This window comes from Gigantopelta aegis, chromosome 5, assembly GCF_016097555.1.
Source record: "Gigantopelta aegis isolate Gae_Host chromosome 5, Gae_host_genome, whole genome shotgun sequence".
Classification (NCBI taxonomy): domain Eukaryota; kingdom Metazoa; phylum Mollusca; class Gastropoda; order Neomphalida; family Peltospiridae; genus Gigantopelta; species Gigantopelta aegis.
The window spans coordinates 4,843,388-4,866,373 of NC_054703.1; the positions used below are offsets into that span (position 1 = coordinate 4,843,388).

General features: G+C 39.4%; 1 protein-coding gene across 1 annotated transcript in view; it reads left to right on the forward strand.

Annotated features, from left to right (window-relative positions):
• The window catches only part of LOC121373848 (indian hedgehog protein-like), a 67,122-nt gene extending 46,688 nt beyond the window's left edge, over window positions 1-20,434 (forward strand). The window contains exons 8-11 of the mRNA XM_041500622.1: window positions 10,895-11,039; window positions 16,100-16,271; window positions 18,251-18,357; window positions 20,036-20,434. Of these exons, the coding sequence (XP_041356556.1) occupies window positions 10,895-11,039; window positions 16,100-16,271; window positions 18,251-18,357; window positions 20,036-20,289 (678 nt within the window). The 3' untranslated portion in view covers window positions 20,290-20,434. The remainder of the gene's footprint in view (window positions 1-10,894; window positions 11,040-16,099; window positions 16,272-18,250; window positions 18,358-20,035) is intronic.
• The last annotated feature ends 2,552 nt before the right edge of the window (window positions 20,435-22,986 follow it).

Here is a 22,986-nt window from a genome sequence, read left to right on the forward strand (position 1 = left end):
ACTGTGAGAACACAGTAATCCCAGTGAATAACAACAGTCGTATAGTAACACGAGCATATGCCTAATAGCACTGTGAGAACACAGTAATCCCAGTGAATAACAACAGTCGTATAGTAACACGAGCATATGCCTAATAGCACTGTGAGAACACAGTAATCCCAGTGAAGTAACAACAGTCGTATAGTAACACGAGCATATGCCTAATAGCACTGTGAGAACACAGTAATCCCAGTGAATAACAACAGTCGTATAGTAACACGAGCATATGCCTAATAGCACTGTGAGAACACAGTAATCCCAGTGAATAACAACAGTCGTATAGTAACACGAGCATATGCCTAATAGCACTGTGAGAACACAGTAATCCCAGTGAATAACAACAGTCGTATAGTAACACGAGCATATGCCTAATAGCACTGTGAGAACACAGTAATCCCAGTGAATAACAACAGTCGTATAGTAACACGAGCATATGCCTAATAGCACTGTGAGAACACAGTAATCCCAGTGAATAACAACAGTCGTATAGTAACACGAGCATATGCCTAATAGCACTGTGAGAACACAGTAATCCCAGTGAATAACAACAGTCGTATAGTAACACGAGCATATGCCTAATAGCACTGTGAGAACACAGTAATCCCAGTGAATAACAACAGTCGTATAGTAACACGAGCATATGCCTAATAGCACTGTGAGAACACAGTAATCCCAGTGAATAACAACAGTCGTATAGTAACACGAGCATATGCCTAATAGCACTGTGAGAACACAGTAATCCCAGTGAATAACAACAGTCGTATAGTAACACGAGCATATGCCTAATAGCACTGTGAGAACACAGTAATCCCAGTGAATAACAACAGTCGTATAGTAACACGAGCATATGCCTAATAGCACTGTGAGAACACAGTAATCCCAGTGAATAACAACAGTCGTATAGTAACACGAGCATATGCCTAATAGCACTGTGAGAACACAGTAATCCCAGTGAATAACAACAGTCGTATAGTAACACGAGCATATGCCTAATAGCACTGTGAGAACACAGTAATCCCAGTGAATAACAACAGTCGTATAGTAACACGAGCATATGCCTAATAGCACTGTGAGAACACAGTAATCCCAGTGAATAACAACAGTCGTATAGTAACACGAGCATATGCCTAATAGCACTGTGAGAACACAGTAATCCCAGTGAATAACAACAGTCGTATAGTAACACGAGCATATGCCTAATAGCACTGTGAGAACACAGTAATCCCAGTGAATAACAACAGTCGTATAGTAACACGAGCATATGCCTAATAGCACTGTGAGAACACAGTAATCCCAGTGAATAACAACAGTCGTATAGTAACACGAGCATATGCCTAATAGCACTGTGAGAACACAGTAATCCCAGTGAATAACAACAGTCGTATAGTAACACGAGCATATGCCTAATAGCACTGTGAGAACACAGTAATCCCAGTGAATAACAACAGTCGTATAGTAACACGAGCATATGCCTAATAGCACTGTGAGAACACAGTAATCCCAGTGAATAACAACAGTCGTATAGTAACACGAGCATATGCCTAATAGCACTGTGAGAACACAGTAATCCCAGTGAATAACAACAGTCGTATAGTAACACGAGCATATGCCTAATAGCACTGTGAGAACACAGTAATCCCAGTGAATAACAACAGTCGTATAGTAACACGAGTAACACGAGCATATGCCTAATAGCACTGTGAGAACACAGTAACAGTGAATAACAACAGTCGTATAGTAACACGAGCAACAGTCGTATAGTAACACGAGCATATGCCTAATAGCACTGTGAGAACACAGTAATCCCAGTGAATAACAACAGTCGTATAGTAACACGAGCATATGCCTAATAGCACTGTGAGAACACAGTAATCCCAGTGAATAACAACAGTCGTATAGTAACACGAGCATATGCCTAATAGCACTGTGAGAACACAGTAATCCCAGTGAATAACAACAGTCGTATAGTAACACGAGCATATGCCTAATAGCACTGTGAGAACACAGTAATCCCAGTGAATAACAACAGTCGTATAGTAACACGAGCATATGCCTAATAGCACTGTGAGAACACAGTAATCCCAGTGAATAACAACAGTCGTATAGTAACACGAGCATATGCCTAATAGCACTGTGAGAACACAGTAATCCCAGTGAATAACAACAGTCGTATAGTAACACGAGCATATGCCTAATAGCACTGTGAGAACACAGTAATCCCAGTGAATAACAACAGTCGTATAGTAACACGAGCATATGCCTAATAGCACTGTGAGAACACAGTAATCCCAGTGAATAACAACAGTCGTATAGTAACACGAGCATATGCCTAATAGCACTGTGAGAACACAGTAATCCCAGTGAATAACAACAGTCGTATAGTAACACGAGCATATGCCTAATAGCACTGTGAGAACACAGTAATCCCAGTGAATAACAACAGTCGTATAGTAACACGAGCATATGCCTAATAGCACTGTGAGAACACAGTAATCCCAGTGAATAACAACAGTCGTATAGTAACACGAGCATATGCCTAATAGCACTGTGAGAACACAGTAATCCCAGTGAATAACAACAGTCGTATAGTAACACGAGCATATGCCTAATAGCACTGTGAGAACACAGTAATCCCAGTGAATAACAACAGTCGTATAGTAACACGAGCATATGCCTAATAGCACTGTGAGAACACAGTAATCCCAGTGAATAACAACAGTCGTATAGTAACACGAGCATATGCCTAATAGCACTGTGAGAACACAGTAATCCCAGTGAATAACAACAGTCGTATAGTAACACGAGCATATGCCTAATAGCACTGTGAGAACACAGTAATCCCAGTGAATAACAACAGTCGTATAGTAACACGAGCATATGCCTAATAGCACTGTGAGAACACAGTAATCCCAGTGAATAACAACAGTCGTATAGTAACACGAGCATATGCCTAATAGCACTGTGAGAACACAGTAATCCCAGTGAATAACAACAGTCGTATAGTAACACGAGCATATGCCTAATAGCACTGTGAGAACACAGTAATCCCAGTGAATAACAACAGTCGTATAGTAACACGAGCATATGCCTAATAGCACTGTGAGAACACAGTAATCCCAGTGAATAACAACAGTCGTATAGTAACACGAGCATATGCCTAATAGCACTGTGAGAACACAGTAATCCCAGTGAATAACAACAGTCGTATAGTAACACGAGCATATGCCTAATAGCACTGTGAGAACACAGTAATCCCAGTGAATAACAACAGTCGTATAGTAACACGAGCATATGCCTAATAGCACTGTGAGAACACAGTAATCCCAGTGAGTAACAAGTCGTATAGTCGTAATAGTAACACGAGCGTATATATATGCCTAATAGCACTGTGAGAACACAGTAATCCCAGTGAATAACAACAGTCGTATAGTAACACGAGCATATGCCTAATAGCACTGTGAGAACACAGTAATCCCAGTGAATAACAACAGTCGTATAGTAACACGAGCATATGCCTAATAGCACTGTGAGAACACAGTAATCCCAGTGAATAACAACAGTCGTATAGTAACACGAGCATATGCCTAATAGCACTGTGAGAACACAGTAATCCCAGTGAATAACAACAGTCGTATAGTAACACGAGCATATGCCTAATAGCACTGTGAGAACACAGTAATCCCAGTGAATAACAACAGTCGTATAGTAACACGAGCATATGCCTAATAGCACTGTGAGAACACAGTAATCCCAGTGAATAACAACAGTCGTATAGTAACACGAGCATATGCCTAATAGCACTGTGAGAACACAGTAATCCCAGTGAATAACAACAGTCGTATAGTAACACGAGCATATGCCTAATAGCACTGTGAATAACACAGTAATCCCACTGTGTGAGTAACAACAGTCGTATAGTAACACGAGCATATGCCTAATAGCACTGTGAGAACACAGTAATCCCAGTGAATAACAACAGTCGTATAGTAACACGAGCATATGCCTAATAGCACTGTGAGAACACAGTAATCCCAGTGAATAACAACAGTCGTATAGTAACACGAGCATATGCCTAATAGCACTGTGAGAACACAGTAATCCCAGTGAATAACAACAGTCGTATAGTAACACGAGCATATGCCTAATAGCACTGTGAGAACACAGTAATCCCAGTGAATAACAACAGTCGTATAGTAACACGAGCATATGCCTAATAGCACTGTGAGAACACAGTAATCCCAGTGAATAACAACAGTCGTATAGTAACACGAGCATATGCCTAATAGCACTGTGAGAACACAGTAATCCCAGTGAATAACAACAGTCGTATAGTAACACGAGCATATGCCTAATAGCACTGTGAGAACACAGTAATCCCAGTGAATAACAACAGTCGTATAGTAACACGAGCATATGCCTAATAGCACTGTGAGAACACAGTAATCCCAGTGAATAACAACAGTCGTATAGTAACACGAGCATATGCCTAATAGCACTGTGAGAACACAGTAATCCCAGTGAATAACAACAGTCGTATAGTAACACGAGCATATGCCTAATAGCACTGTGAGAACACAGTAATCCCAGTGAATAACAACAGTCGTATAGTAACACGAGCATATGCCTAATAGCACTGTGAGAACACAGTAATCCCAGTGAATAACAACAGTCGTATAGTAACACGAGCATATGCCTAATAGCACTGTGAGAACACAGTAATCCCAGTGAATAACAACAGTCGTATAGTAACACGAGCATATGCCTAATAGCACTGTGAGAACACAGTAATCCCAGTGAATAACAACAGTCGTATAGTAACACGAGCATATGCCTAATAGCACTGTGAGAACACAGTAATCCCAGTGAATAACAACAGTCGTATAGTAACACGAGCATATGCCTAATAGCACTGTGAGAACACAGTAATCCCAGTGAATAACAACAGTCGTATAGTAACACGAGCATATGCCTAATAGCACTGTGAGAACACAGTAATCCCAGTGAATAACAACAGTCGTATAGTAACACGAGCATATGCCTAATAGCACTGTGAGAACACAGTAATCCCAGTGAATAACAACAGTCGTATAGTAACACGAGCATATGCCTAATAGCACTGTGAGAACACAGTAATCCCAGTGAATAACAACAGTCGTATAGTAACACGAGCATATGCCTAATAGCACTGTGAGAACACAGTAATCCCAGTGAATAACAACAGTCGTATAGTAACACGAGCATATGCCTAATAGCACTGTGAGAACACAGTAATCCCAGTGAATAACAACAGTCGTATAGTAACACGAGCATATGCCTAATAGCACTGTGAGAACACAGTAATCCCAGTGAATAACAACAGTCGTATAGTAACACGAGCATATGCCTAATAGCACTGTGAGAACACAGTAATCCCAGTGAATAACAACAGTCGTATAGTAACACGAGCATATGCCTAATAGCACTGTGAGAACACAGTAATCCCAGTGAATAACAACAGTCGTATAGTAACACGAGCATATGCCTAATAGCACTGTGAGAACACAGTAATCCCAGTGAAGTAACAACAGTCGTATAGTAACACGAGCATATGCCTAATAGCACTGTGAGAACACAGTAATCCCAGTGAATAACAACAGTCGTATAGTAACACGAGCATATGCCTAATAGCACTGTGAGAACACAGTAATCCCAGTGAATAACAACAGTCGTATAGTAACACGAGCATATGCCTAATAGCACTGTGAGAACACAGTAATCCCAGTGAATAACAACAGTCGTATAGTAACACGAGCATATGCCTAATAGCACTGTGAGAACACAGTAATCCCAGTGAATAACAACAGTGAGAACACAGTAATCCCAGTGATAACAACAGTCGCATAGTAACACGAGCATATGCCTAATAGCACTGTGAGAACACAGTAATCCCAGTGAATAACAACAGTCGTATAGTAACACGAGCATATGCCTAATAGCACTGTGAGAACACAGTAATCCCAGTGAATAACAACAGTCGTATAGTAACACGAGCATATGCCTAATAGCACTGTGAGAACACAGTAATCCCAGTGAATAACAACAGTCGTATAGTAACACGAGCATATGCCTAATAGCACTGTGAGAACACAGTAATCCCAGTGAATAACAACAGTCGTATAGTAACACGAGCATATGCCTAATAGCACTGTGAGAACACAGTAATCCCAGTGAATAACAACAGTCGTATAGTAACACGAGCATATGCCTAATAGCACTGTGAGAACACAGTAATCCCAGTGAATAACAACAGTCGTATAGTAACACGAGCATATGCCTAATAGCACTGTGAGAACACAGTAATCCCAGTGAATAACAACAGTCGTATAGTAACACGAGCATATGCCTAATAGCACTGTGAGAACACAGTAATCCCAGTGAATAACAACAGTCGTATAGTAACACGAGCATATGCCTAATAGCACTGTGAGAACACAGTAATCCCAGTGAATAACAACAGTCGTATAGTAACACGAGCATATGCCTAATAGCACTGTGAGAACACAGTAATCCCAGTGAATAACAACAGTCGTATAGTAACACGAGCATATGCCTAATAGCACTGTGAGAACACAGTAATCCCAGTGAATAACAACAGTCGTATAGTAACACGAGCATATGCCTAATAGCACTGTGAGAACACAGTAATCCCAGTGAATAACAACAGTCGTATAGTAACACGAGCATATGCCTAATAGCACTGTGAGAACACAGTAATCCCAGTGAATAACAACAGTCGTATAGTAACACGAGCATATGCCTAATAGCACTGTGAGAACACAGTAATCCCAGTGAATAACAACAGTCGTATAGTAACACGAGCATATGCCTAATAGCACTGTGAGAACACAGTAATCCCAGTGAATAACAACAGTCGTATAGTAACACGAGCATATGCCTAATAGCACTGTGAGAACACAGTAATCCCAGTGAATAACAACAGTCGTATAGTAACACGAGCATATGCCTAATAGCACTGTGAGAACACAGTAATCCCAGTGAATAACAACAGTCGTATAGTAACACGAGCATATGCCTAATAGCACTGTGAGAACACAGTAATCCCAGTGAATAACAACAGTCGTATAGTAACACGAGCATATGCCTAATAGCACTGTGAGAACACAGTAATCCCAGTGAATAACAACAGTCGTATAGTAACACGAGCATATGCCTAATAGCACTGTGAGAACACAGTAATCCCAGTGAATAACAACAGTCGTATAGTAACACGAGCATATGCCTAATAGCACTGTGAGAACACAGTAATCCCAGTGAATAACAACAGTCGTATAGTAACACGAGCATATGCCTAATAGCACTGTGAGAACACAGTAATCCCAGTGAATAACAACAGTCGTATAGTAACACGAGCATATGCCTAATAGCACTGTGAGAACACAGTAATCCCAGTGAATAACAACAGTCGTATAGTAACACGAGCATATGCCTAATAGCACTGTGAGAACACAGTAATCCCAGTGAATAACAACAGTCGTATAGTAACACGAGCATATGCCTAATAGCACTGTGAGAACACAGTAATCCCAGTGAATAACAACAGTCGTATAGTAACACGAGCATATGCCTAATAGCACTGTGAGAACACAGTAATCCCAGTGAATAACAACAGTCGTATAGTAACACGAGCATATGCCTAATAGCACTGTGAGAACACAGTAATCCCAGTGAATAACAACAGTCGTATAGTAACACGAGCATATGCCTAATAGCACTGTGAGAACACAGTAATCCCAGTGAATAACAACAGTCGTATAGTAACACGAGCATATGCCTAATAGCACTGTGAGAACACAGTAATCCCAGTGAATAACAACAGTCAGTGAATAACAACAGTCAGTATAGTAACACGAGCATATGCCTAATAGCACTGTGAGAACACAGTAATCCCAGTGAATAACAACAGTCGTATAGTAACATGAGCATATGCATACTGTGCCTAATAGCACTGTGAGAGCACACAGTAATCCCAGTGAATAACAACAGTCGTATAGTAACACGAGCATATGCCTAATAGCACTGTGAGAACACAGTAATCCCAGTGAATAACAACAGTCGTATAGTAACACGAGCATATGCCTAATAGCACTGTGAGAACACAGTAATCCCAGTAACAACAATAACAACAGTCGTATATGCCTAATAACACTGTGAGAACACAGTAATCCCAGTGCCTAACAACAGTCGTATAGTAACACAGTATATCCCAGTGAATAACAACAGTCGTATAGTAACACGAGCATATGCCTAATAGCACTGTGAGAACACAGTAATCCCAGTGAATAACAACAGTCGTATAGTAACACGAGCATATGCCTAATAGCACTGTGAGAACACAGTAATCCCAGTGAATAACAACAGTCGTATAGTAACACAGTAATCCCAGTGAATAACAACAGTCGTATCGCACGAGCAGATGCCTAATAGCACTGTGAGAACACAGTAATCCCAGTGAATAACAACAGTCGTATAGTAACACGAGCATATGCCTAATAGCACTGTGAGAACACAGTAATCCCAGTGAATAACAACAGTCGTATAGTAACACGAGCATATGCCTAATAGCACTGTGAGAACACAGTAATCCCAGTGAATAACAACAGTCGTATAGTAACACGAGCATATGCCTAATAGCACTGTGAGAACACAGTAATCCCAGTGAATAACAACAGTCGTATAGTAACACGAGCATATGCCTAATAGCACTGTGAGAACACAGTAATCCCAGTGAGTAACAACAGTCGTATAGTAACACGAGCATATGCCTAATAGCACTGTGAGAACACAGTAATCCCAGTGAGTAACAACAGTCGTATAGTAACATGAGCATATGCCTAATAGCACTGTGAGAACACAGTAATCCCAGTGAATAACAACAGTCGTATAGTAACATGAGCATATGCCTAATAGCACTGTGAGAACACAGTAATCCCAGTGAATAACAACAGTCGTATAGTAACACGAGCATATGCCTAATAGCACTGTGAGAACACAGTAATCCCAGTGAATAACAACAGTCGTATAGTAACACGTATACATATCTAATAACACTGTAACAACACAACAATCCCAGTAACGACAGTGATATAGTAACACGTATAAGTATCTATCTGATAACACTGTGACAACACACCAATCCCAGTGAGTAACAACAGCCGTATAGTAACACATATATATATCAAATAACACAATGACAAACACCAATCCCAGTGAGTAACGACAGTGGTATAGTAACACGTATATATATATATATATATATATATATATATATATATATATATATATATATATATATATGACAACAGGACAACATATGACAACATATGACAACACATCCCCCCGCTTGTTACCAACTACGGTTGGACTGCTGATGCTCCCTTGCATCTTCCAGTGCAGGCGGTCCCTCCTTCACCCGCCCGAACCCTTTCCTGTCCTGGACTGAGGAACTTGTGCTCAGGACAGGTGTGCGCTATAACAGCTTGCTGTGAATGTGCACGTTAAACCATTTTCCATTCCATGAGAAGACATCAGTCACAGTAACAAAAGTAGTATAGTAACACGTGTATATATATACAGTAGAATCTCATTGGCTCGAACACTGTCGGTGCATCAAAGTGTGTTCCACCCATCGGGTAGTTCGAACCGTGCATTCGGCCGTTGTCGGGGACTTCTGTAACACAAAAACCAATCGGAACACCTCCCATATTTTCATAAAACTGGCTTGGGCAAGATGGTCCGATTGATTCATTAGTAACGAAGTTGCCGTCAAATGTCGGATGAGATATATATTTATAACTATTATTTATCACCGTTAAATAAACAAGTAACAAACACACTGGTAGTTTGTATTTGTAAATATTTATTATTTAAAAAAATCGTCCTTTATTATGCAATATTTGCAACATACTGGCAACGTTGAGAAAAAATGAAATTGCATGAAGCACAGACGGAGGCCCTTTACCTGTTACTGTTGCAATCACTATATTACATTGATCTCTCCTGTATTTCAAGTTAAAAACAAACTATGCCGACGCTCATGCGTAGAGTAGCGATTAAAATGATTAAAGTAAACCGGCGAGGCCTGCCTAGGCTCACCAATTGATTGGTGGTACATGCAAGGTTCATTCAGCTAACAATTATCGTAGTACTATTGTCTGTACAAGAAAGATAATTACCGATAGGTGCTAAATAAACAACATAATAAGCCTGCATATGATCTAGGATTAATTCGGAAGGGGGGGGGGGGGGGGCTGTCAGGTCATACCGTTCGGGAAATATATTTAACAAGGCATTTCTCTTGAGCACGCACCTGCATAACGTTTCATATCATACCAATAATTTCCCCACCTCGTCGATCGCTATGTAATTGTAGAAGGTCTCTTTGCCAAGCGGTGGCATTCTCATAACACGAAACAATGTTTCTTTTTTATTTATATACAATTAATTTAGTATTTATTTTTATCTGACTTCTCTTTCCTTTCGTTTAAGAATGGGCGTGTACCAGTGTCGACCAATCACATGTCTGTCTGTCTGTCTGTCTCTCTGCCTCTGCCTCTGCCTCTGTCTCTCTCTCTCTCTCTCTCTCTCTCTCTCTCTCTCTCTCTCTCTCTCTCTCTCTCTCTCTCTCTCTCTCTCTCTCTCTCTCTCTCTCCTGAGCTTATCTAGTATCTACAGTTACTGTACACTTTTGTCAATTTGGAAAAAGACCAAAGCGTCGTACAAGACATATTGTGTATGGTGAAGGCGAATCATCCACACCACCATCACTCAATTTCAAAACACCAATTTATCATTCCAGGACAGCACTAAAACAACTATGGCAGCGAAAGAAAAAACATCATCTTCAGATCAAGATTGTTTCCCTGGTGACGGGCAGCTGCTCCTTGACAACGGCAATATGGTGGATATGAAGGACCTAAGCACTGGACACAGAGTATTAACAGGTAAATTAATGAACTATTATGTCTGATACTAAATAACAAGGTGGTAGAAAGGAAGCACTGTATAACTGAACAGAGCGATTAAAGGCATATTGTACAAGACCACTGACCTATTTAATGGTCAAACAAAGTATTACCTGAACAAAAATAATTTGATTTGTCTCTAAATGTACTTTATTCAACCATCTTCATAACCTCCATACTTCATTTATTAATGTCATTTTGTAAAAATAATTGAAATATGACAATGGTCCATAATTCAAAAACTAAAACTGCCGAGAGGGATGACATGGATTTCACTCCATCATGGTTCAATTACGGTGATGCGATAGCTAGATTTAGTTTCCAACAATTAATGTAATTTTTATTTATTATCCATTTGTTTTAGAAATATGGTCCTTAAATTCGTGACAGTATGCCTTTAAAAGGCCAATGAACTGCTATTTCTGATACAAAAATAACAAGTTAGTAAAAAGGAAACACTTTATAACTGGACAAAGAGTATTAACAGGTAAATTAACTGTTATTTCTGATACTAAAATTACAACGTAGTAGACACGAATCATTGTATAACTGGACAAAGAGTATTAACTGGTAAATGAAATGTTGGTTTTTTTATAGTAAAATGACAAGATTGTAGAAAAGAATCACTTTATAACTGGACAAAGGTTAGTAACAGGTAATTTAAAAGTGTTTTTTTAAATATATGAATGGCAAGGTAGAAGAAAGGAAGGATCTTAGAACTGGATACAGACCTACTATTTGTTGTAGAAAGGAAGGAAGGAAATATTTTATTTAATGACGCACTGAACACATTTTATTTACGGTTATATGGCGTCAGACATATGGTTAAGGACTACACAGATATTGAGAGAGGAAACCCGCTGTTGCCACTTCATGGGCTACTCTTTTCGATTAGCAGCAAGGGATCTTTTATATGCACCATCCTACAGACGAGAAATAGCCCAATAGAAAAGAAGCACTTTATAACTGGACAAAGATTAGTAACAGGTAAATTAAATGTTTGTTTTTGATTGTATCAGTGGCAAGGTAGTAGAAAGGAAGGATCTTAGAACTGGACAAAGAGTGAACAGATAAGGACCTGCTATTTTAATACTGCCAAGACAAAGTAGAAGAAAGGAAGGATCTTAGAACTGGAGAAAGAGTGAACGGATAAAGACCTACTATTGTAATACTGCCAAGACAAAGTAGAAGAAAGGAAGGATCTTAGAACTGGAGAAAGAGTGAACGGATAAAGACCTACTATTGTAATACTGCCAAGACAAAGTAGAAGAAAGGAAGGATCTTAGAACTGGAGAAAGAGTGAATGGATAAAGACCTACTATTGTAATACTGCCAAGACAAAGTAGAAGAAAGGAAGGATCTTAGAACTGGACAAAGAGTGAACGGATAAAGACCTACTATTGTAATACTGCTAAGACAAAGTAGAAGAAAGGAAGGATCTTAGAACTGGACAAAGAGTAAACAGATAAAGACCTACTATTGTAATACTGCCAAGACAAAGTAGAAGAAAGGAAGGATCTTAGAACTGGAGAAAGAGTGAACAGATAAGGACCTGCTATTGTAATACTGCCAAGACAAAGTAGAAGAAAGGAAGGATATTAGAACTGGAGAAAGAGTGAACGGATAAAGACCTTCTATTGTAATACTGCCAAGACAAAGTAGAAGAAAGGAAGGATCATAGAACTGGAGAAAGAGTGAACAGATAAGGACCTGCTATTGTAATACTGCCAAGACAAAGTAGAAGAAAGGAAGGATCTTAGAACTGGAGAAAGAGTGAACGGATAAAGACCTACTATTGTAATACTGCCAAGACAAAGTAGAAGAAAGGAAGGATCATAGAACTGGAGAAAGAGTGAACAGATAAGGACCTGCTATTGTAATACTGCCAAGACAAAGTAGAAGAAAGGAAGGATCTTAGAACTGGAGAAAGAGTGAACAGATAAGGACCTGCTATTGTAATACTGCCAAGACAAAGTAGAAGAAAGGAAGGATCTTAGAACTGGAGAAAGAGTGAATGGATAAAGACCTCCTATTTTAATACTGCCATGGCAAGGTAGAAGAAAGGAAGGATCTTAGAACTGGAGAAAGAGTGAACAGATAAAGACCTCCTATTTTAATACTGCCATGGCAAGGTAGAAGAAAGGAAGGATCTTAGAACTGGAGAAAGAGTGAACAGATAAAGACCTCCTATTTTAATACTGCCATGACAAAGTAGAAGAAAGGAAGGATCTTAGAACTGGAGAAAGAGTGAACAGATAAAGACCTCCTATTTTAATACTGCCATGACAAAGTAGAAGAAAGGAAGGATCTTAGAACTGGACAAAGAGTGAACAGATAAAGACCTCCTATTTTAATACTGCCATGACAAGATAGAAGAAAGGAAGGATCTTAGAACTGGAGAAAGAGTGAACAGATAAAGACCTCCTATTTTAATACTGCCATGACAAGGTAGAAGAAAGGAAGGATCTTAGAACTGGAGAAAGAGTGAACAGATAAAGACCTCCTATTTTAATACTGCCATGGCAAGGTAGAAGAAAGGAAGGATCTTAGAACTGGACAAAGAGTGAACGGATAAAGACCTACTATTGTAATACTGCCAAGACAAAGTAGAAGAAAGGAAGGATCTTAGAACTGGAGAAAGAGTGAACGGATAAAGACCTACTATTGTAATACTGCCAAGACAAAGTAGAAGAAAGGAAGGATCATAGAACTGGAGAAAGAGTGAACAGATAAAGACCTCATATTTTAATACTGCCATGGCAAGGTAGAAGAAAGGAAGGATCTTAGAACTGGAGAAAGAGTGAACGGATAAAGACCTACTATTGTAATACTGCCAAAGCAAGGTAGAAGAAAGGAAGGATCTTAGAACTGGAGAAAGAGTGAACAGATAAGGACCTGCTATTTTAATACTGCCCAGGCAAGGTAGAAGAAAGGATAAATGGAATCATCTGGAAAATAGTACCAACAGGTGTATCAGCTATTATTTCAAAAGGTAGTAGAAAATAAGGAGGTAGTTGTTTCGAGCTAGACAAAGGTTTTTAGTAGGTAAACCACGTGACATTAAACTTTCAACAATTCCACTATCCACATCATAACCAATGTCATCACCACCATCATCATCTACATTATCATCGCCACCACAATCAACATAATGAGTGAATGAATGTTTAACGAAACACCAGCATGAACAACTCATCGCCCACTGGGTGTCAAACTATGGTAATGCAAACAAATAAGGTTTAACGAAACACCAGCATGAACAACTCATCGCCCACTGGGTGTCAAACTATGGTAATGCAAACAAATAAGGTTTAACGAAACACCAGCATGAACAACTCATCGCCCACTGGGTGTCAAACTATGGTAATGCAAACAAATAAGGTTCAACGAAACACCGGCATGAACAACTCATCGACCACTGGGTGTCAAACTATGGTAATGCAAACAAATAAGGTTTAACGAAACACCGGCATGAACAACTCATCGACCACTGGGTGTCAAACTATGGTAATGCAAACAAATAAGGTTCAACGAAACACCGGCATGAACAACTCATCGCCCACTGGGTGTCAAACTATGGTAATGCAAACAAATAAGGTTCAACGAAACACCAGCATGAACAACTCATCGCCCACTGGGTGTCAAACTATGGTAATGCAAACAAATAAGGTTCAACGAAACACCAGCATGAACAACTCATCGCCCACTGGGTGTCAAACTATGGTAATGCAAACAAATAAGGTTCAGCGAAACACCAGCATGAACAACTCATCGCCCACTGGGTGTCAAACTATGGTAATGCAAACAAATAAGGTTCAACGAAACACCAGCATGAACAACTCATCGCCCACTGGGTGTCAAACTATGGTAATGCAAACAAATAAGGTTTAACGAAACACCAGCATGAACAACTCATCGCCCACTGGGTGTCAAACTATGGTAATGCAAACAAATAAGGTTCAACGAAACACCAGCATGAACAACTCATCGCCCACTGGGTGTCAAACTATGGTAATGCAAACAAATAAGGTTTAACGAAACACCAGCATGAACAACTCATCGCCCACTGGGTGTCAAACTATGGTAATGCAAACAAATAAGGTTTAACGAAACACCAGCATGAACAACTCATCGCCCACTGGGTGTCAAACTATGGTAATGCAAACAAATAAGGTTTAACGAAACACCAGCATGAACAACTCATCGCCCACTGGGTGTCAAACTATGGTAATGCAAACAAATAAGGTTTAACGAAACACCAGCATGAACAACTCATCGCCCACTGGGTGTCAAACTATGGTAATGCAAACAAATAAGGTTTAACGAAACACCAGCATGAACAACTCATCGCCCACTGGGTGTCAAACTATGGTAATGCAAACAAATAAGGTTCAACGAAACACCAGCATGAACAACTCATCGCCCACTGGGTGTCAAACTATGGTAATGCAAACAAATAAGGTTTAACGAAACACCAGCATGAACAACTCATCGCCCACTGGGTGTCAAACTATGGTAATGCAAACAAATAAGGTTCAACGAAACACCAGCATGAACAACTCATCGCCCACTGGGTGTCAAACTATGGTAATGCAAACAAATAAGGTTCAACGAAACACCAGCATGAACAACTCATCGCCCACTGGGTGTCAAACTATGGTAATGCAAACAAATAAGGTTTAACGAAACACCAGCATGAACAACTCATCGCCCACTGGGTGTCAAACTATGGTAATGCAAACAAATAAGGTGATGATCAAAAATAGTGTAAAGAACTGTACAAAAATACAAATATGACAGATAGATACTGACTTTCACTCAAAATTTAAATTTGTGCTGTATTAGCCACTCTCAAAGAGAATGTTACACCCCTGCACCACGGTGAGGTTACAGCACGCGCAGGGGTCAACATAAATACCGTGGAATTATCATATCCACGAACATAAGGACTGATCAATGTTATCGTCATCATCGCCGTTATCATGACGTCCTATAGTAAAATATATGTATATACTATAGTAAAGTATATTGTATTGCAGTACAAGCTGGCCGGCGTGTCTTTACGGAAGTGAAAACCTTCTTAAAGCGCTACATCCACCAGAATACTACCTACCGGACACTGATTACAGAACAGGGACATCACGTGACAATGTCATACAACCATTTGATCTTTGCATCAGCAACAAACACGTCTGCCAACATGGAATCTAGGTACAGTTATTATTCCTGTTATGGTTTCATAAATAACGTTTATTATCGTGAGGGCGTTATCAAATATTTTCAAGTCCTTTAGAAGGAAAGACATGTTTTATTTAAGGACTCACAGAGAGGAAACCCGCTGTCGCCACTTCATAGGCTACTCTTTTTAAAATAAAAGCAAGGGATCTTTTATATGCACCATCCCACAAACAGGATACTTCATACCACAGCCTTTGATATACCAGTTGTGGTGCACTGGATGGAACGAGAAATTAGCCGAATGGACCCACCAACGGGAATCGATCCGAGACCGACCGCGCGTCAAGCGAGCGTTGTACCACTAAGCTACGTCCCGCACCTCAAACCATTTAGTATATACTACTCAAAAGAATTTAAGGGTCAGACGATATTTTCGACATTATTTTCTGAATGTCAATTATATTAGCTAGACCATAATGTCACGCATGGTATTGTTCCATTTTGACGAAAGTGGGTCTAAGCAACCCATAAATGAATTAAAATCCACTGTCATTGACACTGTCGACTAGTTCTAATGGCGAAAACATGCTTACATTTGCACGTAAATTAGGGCGAAAGCAAAAGGTCTGCTAAGTGCCCATAACTTGCTTTTTCACAAAGCGCTTCATTTGCACGCTTTGCATGTGTATTCCATGTTCCCATTGCTGAATTTCCGTATAATTGGAGCTTGCTTTCGTGTACGGTGCACACTCCAAATTCGACAATGGTACGACGTCAACTGACTATCGAAGATCGAGGAAGGGCTATTGCTTGGCTTCAGAATGGCAATACGCAAAGAAATGTTGCTCTGAGACTTGGTGTCAGTCAGAGTGTCGTTGGCCGACTGTGGCAACAGTACCAAGCAACGAATTCTGTTCGAAATCGTCCACGTTCGGGAAGACCCCGAAGCACTACAAATAGAAAGGACCGCTACATCACCAATATGGCTTCGCTGACGTTAACGTTAGACAACGTCACCAGTTCGGTGGTGGCAGCGTCATGGTGTGGGGCGGCATCTCTATCCACCACAGGACCCCCCTCTATGTGGTGGATGGCAGTCTGAATGGAATCCGCTATCTGAATGAGATTATCCGGCGGTTGGTTCTCCCAGGCCTTCAGCAGATTGGCGGCGGGGCAGTTCTGCAGGATGACAATGCCAGACCCCACCGCGCCAGGGTGGTAACGGACTTTCTCAGACAACAAGGTATCGCCAGGATGGATTGGCCAGCATATTCGCCTGACTTGGCCCCAATAGAGAACGCCTGGGACGAATTAGGCAGGAGAGTTCGGAATAACCATGCCCCTCCGGCCAACCTTCATGATCTGGGTCAACTTCTTATGGCAGAGTGGCAGGCCATTCCCCAAGAGTTCTTCAAACGTCTGATCAACAGCATGAGGCAACGGTGTGTCGAGTGTATTCGCGCCAGGGGTGGATTCACACACTATTAAACGAATGTTCTAATGTGTAAAATCCATGTTTGACAACCTTCAACTTTGACAGCATGTCATGTGACTTTCTTGTATACAGTTACGTTTATTTGTGTTTTTTTGTAAATATGGAACAATAAATTAAATTTTTGGTGTAGTTTACATCATCAATCTAATACACTCTGAAACTTATTTGGTTATAAATGTTTGACCCTTAAATTCTTTTGAGTAGTATATATCGACACTATATTCATATGACCGCACTAGTCTAAAGGGCTTTTAATTGGTCAATGAACAACAACCTGGGCACAGTATTAAAGTATTCTATGTCTGCACCGAAACGACATTTTAAACTAAAGGGTATTTTTGGAGGGAATTTTCGGGGAACGTGGAGGAGATTCAAGGGTCGAAAGCAAATTTGTTACTGTTGTTGTTATTATTATTTTATTTAATCGTAAAAGAGAGCCATCAAATAGTTAAATTGTATTTACGTAGCTTCTTTATATGGATTGCATAATTCGTATTTGTGTATTATTGGTTTTTAGATTTGCGATGTCTGTGAAACCAGGTGATTACATTTTCACAACAAAAGCATGCGGCAGAGATCTGTGCCCAGAACGAGTAGTGCAAGTATCGGTTAGCTTGAAACAAGGTAAGCAATACGGTTCTTCAGATATCTAACAGACACGAGTGCAGAATAGCAGTATAAAATTAATAAGTATTCGCGTGACCTACGATTGACAGGCGGGCATACTATTACGAATGGTAGACACGAGTGCAGTATAGTAGTATAAAACTGATAAGTATCCGCGTGGCCTATGATTGACAGGAGTGCGTAGTATTACGATTGGTAAACACGAGTGCAGTATAGCAGTATAAAATTGATAAGTATCCACGTGACCTATGGTTGACGTAGTATTATGATTGGTAGATGTAGCTGGTGATTTGTCAATTAGCATTGATTAACTTTGGGGAATCAACAGCGCGATAATTTAAGGTTCTGAATAATCGATAATCGTGGGAAGATGAGAGTAATTTCTTACAGTAGCTTCATGACGGCCAGTCATAAGTTTATCCACACATTACATTAATACATCGTAATACTACGCCCGCCTGTCAATCATAGGTCACGCCCACACCAGATACTTATCAATTTTATACTACTCAGTATTCGTTTTTCATACATATACTCCTCTGCTTCCAATACCCATACTACGTATTTTCTAAATAAAAGTTCCACTTCCAGTTTCAGTTAAATTATTTGTCAGGCGGAAATCAATTTCGGCAGTGATAATTTCAGTAGATGGTGTGACTTTGGCAAGAGAGTCACCACCATCTAGCAGCCTATCAGCTGTTTTAAAATTGATATCGCACATACGTGAGGTCCTACATCGCTGCGTTCAAACAAAAATCCCAGACAGCGTTCTAGGTAAAAATTGTATATGTTACTTGCTGACTTGTATTGTTTATTTTTTGCATCCGTGACTTCGACAGGGACTCGTAGTGTGGACGCAATATCTGTATACATGTGTGTAGTTATTTCTATATTGATTTCTATCGTTTAGTTTTGTACGTTTATGTCTGTACGTTCCAGTCTCTGAAGCAGGAAGTCTTATAGTGGATGGAATATCTGTATATATGTGTACTTATTTCTGTACTGATTGTTTTGTTAATTTTTCTAACAGGTCTGCACTTCCAGTCACTGAAGCAGGAACTCTTGTAGTGGACGAAATATCAGTATATATATGTATTTAGTTCTATATTGATTTGTATCGTTTATTTTTGTGTAATGTTTGTACGTTCCAGTCACTGAGGAAGAAACTGTTGTAGTGGACGAAATATATGAATATATGTGTATTTATGTCTGTATTGATTTGTATCGTTTATTTTTGTGTAATGTTTGTACGTTCCAGTCACTGAGGAAGGAACTCTTGTAGTGGACGAAATATATGAATATATGTGTATTTATGTCTGTATTGATTTGTATCGTTTATTTTTGTGTAATGTTTGTACGTTCCAGTCACTGAGGAAGGAACTCTTGTAGTGGACGAAATATATGAATATATGTGTATTTATGTCTGTATTGATTTGTATTGTTTATTTTTCTAACAGGTCTATACGTTCCAGTCACCGAGAAAGGAACTCTTGTGGGCAGAATATCTGTATATATGTGTATTTATTTCTGTATTGATTTGTTTTGTTTACTTATGTAACAGGGTCTATACGTTCCAGTCACTGGCACAGGAACTCTTGTAGTTGATGTAATATTGGTATATAATATTATGTGTAGTTATTTCTGTATTGATCTGTATAATTTATTTTTCTAACAGGTCTGTACGTTCCAGTCACTGACGCAGGAACGCTTGTAGTGAATGGAATATTTGCGTCATGTTACGCGTCATGTCCACATCACCTCGGACATTTATTCGTGTCACCCTTCCGCTGGTTTCCATGGCTGCTGGATCCATGGCAACAAGATGGCTACAGTCCTATCATATCTGGTTTGGAATATCTAGCAAGCAGATTTCTACCTATGAGTTTGTCTCAGGGTGTTAAAACTGCTTCCACCTCTCAATTCCGATGAAGCAGTATTCTACCATCAGTGAAAACACAGTCATCAGGCGCTGGTAGAGGGATGGGACACTGTCCCTCTGATGGATAATCAAATTAGTTTCATTTTTAATGGAAAACCATAGCTAAAGGGAAAAGTAAAACTCTGAAAAACTTGATATTGTTGTTTGTGAATTTACAGCTTCCTGTTTTTGGGAGATGGTCAGGTGTTGGGTAAATTGCAGGGGTAGTGGTAGGGGTAACGACCTAAAAACAAAGAAATCTGACTAAAAAATTTAATTTACTTTCTGCAATATTGGTTACCTTATATCACTCAATAATAGCTTCCCCTGATTTACCCACAAGGTTAGAAATCACAGAAAGATCTTAAGGTATCAAATCAGTTTCCTACATAGATGTTTCCAAACTAAGCTGTATGACAAATGGAATGGCTTCAACTTTGCAATAGTCAATTTTCCATTTATGCACAGCAACATACCTTCTGCTGCAGGTTTTGGTGTCTACATATTACATCTTCTAAGATACCGTAGGACATGCTCATTGGATGCAGATTTCAAACAACGTCGTATTATTCTGGTATAGAAGTTGTTCCACCAGGGTTATGATTTACAGGGATTCCCGAGGGCATTGAAAACGTTTTATGGTAGATATTTGCAAGCTCTATGTACTAAATGCGATGGATTACAGACCAAAATGATGGCTGATGCTATTCCATATTTTGATGTTCGACATGATTTTTGATCATTGTTTTAGACGAAGTGACAGATTTGATAACTGCGGTGGCAATACGCATAACAGATGCCACTGGTTGGGCAGGATATGCTCTTCTTTCATGAACACTTGGAATTACCACTGTTTATACTGTAATCACAGCTATATATATTTGAAGCTGACCTGTGCTAGTTTTGATTTATTAAACCAGTCTGGAAGTTGACGGATGCATTATCCAGTAAATGACCTACTCGGCAGACAATGTCCAGTTATAGGCGAGACACTTGAAATAGATTCATGGAATCAATAACAATTTTGCCAAATACCTATTTGATTGTGTGTTAACGGTTTTGTTGTTCAGATTTACAATATTAAAATAAATAATGGTGCATGTCAACAATCTGCAGATTAAGAGGACCGTGCATACAGTGTATGTTTCAAGTCACGCCGTCCGAGCCTCTGTCTCTGTCTTTTTCTCTAACTGTTCCATCTTCCTCTAGTCTATCCCTCCCTCCGCTCTCTCTCTCTCTCTCTCTCTCTCTCTCTCTCTCTCTCTCTCTCTCTCTCTCTCTCTCTCTCTCTCTCTCTGTCTCTCTCTCTGTCTATGTCTCTATCTCTGTTTCTGTCTGTCTGTCTATCTGTCTGTCTGTCTGTCTCTCTGTCTCTCTCTCTGTCTCTCTCTCTCTCTCTCTCTCTCTCTCTCTCTCTCTCTCTCTCTCTCTCTCTCTCTCTCTCTGTAATAGTAATATATATATATATATATGTGTGTGTATATATATATATATATATATATATATATATATATATATATATATATATATGTATGTATGTATGTATGTATCTATGTATCTATCTATCTATCTATCTATCTATATATATATATATATATATATATATATATATATATATATATATATATATATATATATATATATTTCTTGCCCACTGGACAGGGTTATCCAGCTTTTGCATGGTGCTAGAAAAATCTGTCTGACCCTAGGCTAGATAAATCTGTCCGACCCGAGGGCTAGACGATTTCTACATACGCGTGACGTCATAACTCATGTTTTACGACGATTGACGTCATAACTCATGGTTTTCAAAATTCTGTTTGCCATTTCACGTTGTATCATTGTTTTAAAAATATTCAGTCTGTCACATAATGTTAAAGTCTGTCACATAATGTTAAACTCTGTCACATAATGTTAAAGTCTGTCACATAATGTTAAAGTCTATCACATAATGTTAAACTCTGTCACATAATGTTAAAGTTTGTTTTGTGTAACAACACCACTCGAGCACATTGATTTATTTTGTACTTTTGACATAGTCTTTGGGACGAAACCTGCTACATTTTCCCATTAGTAGCAAGGGATATTTTGTACTTTTGACATAGTCTTTGGGACGAAACCTGCTACATTTTCCCATTAGCAGCAAGGGATATTTTGTACTTTTGACATAGTCTTTGGGACGAAACCTGCTACATTTTCCCATTAGCAGCAAGGGATATTTTGTACTTTTGACATAGTCTTTGGGACGAAACCTGCTACATTTTCCCATTAGCAGCAAGGGATATTTTGTACTTTTGGCATAGTCTTTGGGACGAAACCTGCTACATTTTCCCATTAGTAGCAAGGGATATTTTGTACTTTTGACATGGTCTTTGGGACGAAACCTGCTACATTTTCCCATTAGTAGCAAGGGATATTTTGTACTTTTGACATAGTCTTTGGGACGAAACCTGCTACATTTTCCCATTAGTAGCAAGGGATATTCTGTACTTTTGACATAGTCTTTGGGACGAAACCTGCTACATTTTCCCATTAGTAGCAAGGGATATTCTGTACTTTTGACATAGTCTTTGGGACGAAACCTGCTACATTTTCCCATTAGTAGCAAGGGATATTTTGTACTTTTGGCATGGTCTTTGGGACGAAACCTGCTACATTTTCCCATTAGTAGCAAGGGATATTTTGTACTTTTGACATGGTCTTTGGGA